General features: G+C 62.2%; 1 protein-coding gene across 1 annotated transcript; it reads right to left on the bottom strand.

Annotated features, from left to right (window-relative positions):
• Nucleotides 1–118: 118 nt before the first annotated feature.
• Nucleotides 119–4902, bottom strand: LOC116465428 (SH3 and multiple ankyrin repeat domains protein 3-like; the record flags this gene model as incomplete). The annotated part of the gene is made up of 7 exons (XM_032148502.2): nucleotides 4814–4902; nucleotides 4267–4470; nucleotides 2838–2909; nucleotides 911–1019; nucleotides 684–835; nucleotides 414–581; nucleotides 119–235 (listed from the first exon to the last, which is right to left on the bottom strand). Coding segments are annotated over exons 1-7 (885 nt in total), but the record flags the coding sequence as incomplete, so codon positions are not given.
• Between the last annotated feature and the right edge of the window lie 6 nt (nucleotides 4903–4908).

The following is a 4908-nucleotide window of genomic DNA, read 5'->3' as shown; positions in this document are numbered from 1 at the left end:
GGTGCACGCATACAATCACTGTACAGGGTCACCTGTGTGCACACACATGTACACCCCCAGAACAGGCAAGTATATCCACACTCGCTGGTGCAGGCATGTGCAGCATACACAGTCGCACCTGGTTGTAGAGGGCACAGATGTGCAGGGCTGTGTTCCCTGAGGCGTTCTGGGCCCCCATGTCTGCCCCATAGAACAGCAGGTGCTCCAGGTGTTGCACATGCCCAAAGCGGCAGGCCTGGGGGAAGAGCAAGGTGCTGCAGGGTCCCTGGGCAGAGGCCAGGCCCCCACCCCTACAGACAGAGCCAGGACCCCCCCCCCCCCACACAGAGGCTGGGACCCCACCCCTACAGACAGAGCCAGGACCCCCCACCCAGCACACAGAGGCCGGGACCCCACCTCAGCTCCCTGCACACCTGGTGGATCTCCTGCCAGCCATTCTCATCGGTGGTCCCCAGCTGAGCGTGGTCGTGGAGAAGCAGCTCACAGCAGAGGGCATCCCCACCCCCCAGGGCGCTGTGGTAGAGGGGTGTCAAGCCGCGGCTGTCCTTGTAGTCAGGTGAAGCCCCCAGGTCCAGCAGGGTCTGAGGGTGAGCAGCCTCAGTATCCACACCAGGCCCAGCTGTCCCCAGCCCCATCACTGGAGAGGTGAGAGCCCCTCCAGGCCAGGCCCCGCCCTCACTGACCGTCAGTGCTGCCGCATTCCGCTGGCGTGTGGCACAGTGCACGGCGGTGAGCCCATCACGGGTGCGGAAGTCCAGGTGGGCACCGCCATTCTTCAGCACCTTTAGCAGGTCCGTGGCGTTGTCCAGCTGGGCTGCAAGGCTCAGGGGGCACTCTGGGTTCACAGACAGATAAGGGTCAGGCTCCCAGCCACACAAAGGCCATGCCCCTCCCCTACTCTGCTCCTCACCTCCTGAGTCGGGGTCATGGAAGTTGGGGTCCAGCCCCTTGTCCAGCAGGCGGGCCACCTTGTCTGTGCTATGCAGCTGGACATAGTCCATGAACTTCTTCAGGTTCGCCTGGAACACCGGCCATCCGTCAGCCTGGCACCAAGGCCTCCATCACCTGAACATCACCCGCCTTCCTCCGGCAAGCCTCAGGCCACCTTCAGGCATCCCCCGCCACATCCCTACCAGTCTGACCTGTCACCTGACATCACAATTGTCACCCACAGTCCTGCACTCCCACCACAGCCCCAGTTCCCACTCGGGTGGGCCCATGCACAGCCCAAAGCCCTTCCTTGCGCCCTGATAGCCAACCCAGTCACGACTGTCAGCTTGCACCCAAGCAGCCCCTCACCAAGGCCACGTCACCCTGGTCGGGCCCCAAGCAAGTCCCCCACTCCAGGCTCAGTCACTGCCCTGGCTGCATCTCTCCGGCCCTGCTGCCCCAACCTGCCTGGCCTAGAAGAGCCCGAGGTCCACCCAGGCAGGAACCAGCCCCACAGCAGCCCTGAATCCTTAGCACCCTGAGACAACCGGCTCCTTCTTCGGCCCATCTTCCTCTCCAGCTCACCCCACCACAGTCCCCCACCCCAGGGACCCTTCCTGTGACATGACTTTGATGGCCTTGTACTCATTCACCCAGTTTATTCACTCGCCCCACAAGACCTCACTTCCCCAGCCGGCACTACGGACACACACACTACGGCCAAAGGCCGGGGCCCTTCCATAAACACCCAACGTACATCAGAAATAGGGGAGGGTGCCATAGGGACCCCTGTCTTGGGAGGCAACCTCCTCAGGAGGGCCAGGCAGTGAAAGAGGAGGCAGTGCTCACCACCAGGGGAGAGGGAAAGGCCAGCTGGAGCCCAGGCAGAAACACGGGGCTCTAAGAAGTTTAGGCTCATCCTAAAACAAAGGAGACCTACTGCAGAGTGAGTCACTCACGTCTTGTTGGTCACTGAAGAGAGATCTGGAGCGAGGGGTGGCCATGGGGGAGGAACCCAGGCTGACAAGGTCAAGTGAGGGCCAGTGGCAGGAGAGGGGACCTTTCCACAGTGGACTCTGCCCAGCCACAGTGCCAAGGCCGTTGACCACCGCCTGCCCTGGGGCAGCAGAAAAGTCTGGCACAGAAGTCTGAGGCTCCAAAGTCACTGATGGGACCATTAGGGCACAGGGGTGACAGTTCTGACCCCTCTCCTGGGCTCCAGAGACCACCCATAAAGTATCCAGCAAGCAAGTGCTCGCTGGACTGTGAGCTGGGGGTGGAAGCCCCTGGGGGGCGGCTGTGGCACGCACCCTGCCCCTGACATTCAGCGGTAAATAGTAAGGTAAAGAGAAATAGTAAGGTGCCCCCCTCAAGAACATTTGGGGTCAGGCCCAGTTGGGGGTGGCACCCGGCAGTAAAGACACCTCACAGGCATGCCTGGGCACAGGGCCTGGAATCAGACAGATCTGGGTTCAGCCCCAGCTTCACTGTCTACACAGTCGGGCACTCTGTGTACCCATCTGTGAAACAAGGTTATAGTAGTCCCTCTGGAAGAGGATTAATGAGAGGTCTAATTACAAATGCCCAGCACTGGTTGACCACTCAATGCTTGTCCATTCCCTCCCCACCCAGCTTCTCACAGGACACTCCAGCCCCTAAGCCAGGGGGGTCGGCAAGAGTCTGATCTAACTGGAACACATCACTGTACCATCTGACCCCAACCATGGGGGCGGGAATCTGTGCCCAGCCCTCCAGCCACACCCAGTACAGGCTCTGGGCCCCTGATGATGGGGAAATAGACTGAGCTGAAGCTGGGGGACTGTGGTCAGCCCCAAGCTGGGGTGGGGGACAGCAGCCACAGGGAGGCAGGAGGGAACCTCAGGAGCCCCCTCCCCGTGATCCTTTACCTTTGTGTGAAGCTTTGCAAACTGCTTATCATCGATGAGGTTCTGGGCATAAACTCGCCGCTTGTATCGAAACTGCTCAGATAAAGAAAAGGAAGACAAAATGCCCCCACCCCAGCTGAGCAAGGGAGTCCATGCACGAACCCCGTCCCGCTCATGCTGGCCACACCGCACCCCTCACTGCCCTCCTGCACACACCATCAGTTACACTACCACAGTGGACAGAGCTAACAGCTGCCATGCACCCACCACACTCAGGCATGATGCAGCGCGATGGAAGGCACGTGCCTAGCTGCCCGCAGCCTGCACTGTCCCGTCGCCTTCCCATCCCCAGGATTCTCGGCAAAATCCCACTCCTCTCTGAAGGCCCGACTCCAGGCTTACCATCCTAGACATCCCCTCCACTCTCCAGGTAGAACTGACCCCACTTTCCTGTGCCACCACAGAGGCCCGCCCAACTTTGAGCTCAGCTCACAAAATCTTTATTCAATGCCCACTGCAGTTGGGCACCCCCCTCCACCCTGCCAAACTACAAGACCTTCCACAGGACTGACCCCGTCTGTCTCCCCATGCCTAGCAAGGCACTCAATACATCTTCACACCATGCATGGGTGAGCAAAGGAGGGGACTTAGTTGGCCTTCACAAGACTTCACAGCTGGAGAAAGGAACAAACGTGCACACAGATAGCCCTGCTCACACCGCACACCCCTCTGGCACTCATTCCTGCTCACACTCCTCCCTGGAGAACAATGCTCAGCGTCCACACCACCCATGCTGCTCAATGCACACGCTGTTCAAACTACACACACCACACACTCTGTGTGGCACACAGCCCACACTGCACACACTGTGCACACTGCTCACTGTATATTGCACATCCTGCCTACCACAATCACATCACTTACACTGTACTCACTGCCCCACACTGCAATGCTGTACACTGCTCACTGCATGCGGTGTACACACTCACTGCACACTAATTACACACTGCACACCACTCACTGCACACACTGCATGTGCTAACCGCACACACTGCCTGCTCACTACACATGCTCACTGCACACACTGCCCATATTCTACATCCTTAGTGAGCACACTGCCTGCTCACTGCACACTGTGCCTACTCACCGCACACACTGTGCCCACTCGCTGCACACACTGCACACTGCTCACACTGTACATCCTTACTGCTCACCCTGCCCACTCGCTGCACACACTGTGCCCACTCACTGCACACACCGTGCCTACTCATTGTACACACTGTACACGCTCACTGCACTCTGCACACAGCACCACACACACACACACACAGCCTCCACCCTCACCTCTCCCACTTGTGCTCCCCACTGCCGTGCCCTTCCCTGGTCCCGCCACGGAGCTTGGTGGTCCACCCTGCGCGCTCCTCAGCTCACCCCCGCGCCGGCCACTTACCTCCAGGTAGGGCAGGGGCGTGTCCAGGTTGGGCGGGTAATCCTGCAGGAGCCGCTCCTCATCCAGGAACTTGCCGGCGCGGCCCCGGGAGGGCGGCTGGAAAAGCCCATAGTTGAGCGCGTCCTGGAGGCTGTGGTTGAGGGCGCAGAGCACGCGCTGCTTGGCGGCCCACACGGGCGCGGCCGGGTCCAGGCGCAGGCACTTCTGCAGCGGAGCGGGCTCGTGAGCTCAGGTCCGGGGAGCGCGGACCCGCCCCGCCGGCCCCATGCGGGGTGCCGAGCCCCGGGCCCCCGCCGAAGGAGTCCGGGGCTCGGGAGCCGGCGCCGGGGACCCCGCGCCTCCGCGAACCGCGGTCGAAGCCCCGCCCCGGGGGCCGGGCTTCCCGGGGCCCCGCCCTGGCGATGGGGAGGGTCCCGGCGGAGGCGGCGGGGGAGGGGTGAGTAGCCGTGGGCCGGGGGTCCCAGGCGCTGGGCGCGCCCGGCGGGGGTGGGGGAATCCCGGGCGGGGAGCGCAGGGGCACGGCCGGGCCCAGGGCGGCGGGGCTCACCGTCTGCTGCAGGTCCGGGATGCCGACGCGCACGACCACGGCGCTGGCCCCGGGGCCGTCCATCCCCGCGCCGGGGCCCGGGCCGGGGCCGCTCG

This window comes from Hylobates moloch, unplaced genomic scaffold (assembly GCF_009828535.3).
Source record: "Hylobates moloch isolate HMO894 unplaced genomic scaffold, HMol_V3 SCAFFOLD_5127, whole genome shotgun sequence".
NCBI classification, from domain to species: Eukaryota; Metazoa; Chordata; class Mammalia; order Primates; family Hylobatidae; genus Hylobates; species Hylobates moloch.
The sequence above is the reverse complement of the archived record's forward strand: the minus strand, read 5'-3'. Positions and strand labels throughout refer to the sequence as shown.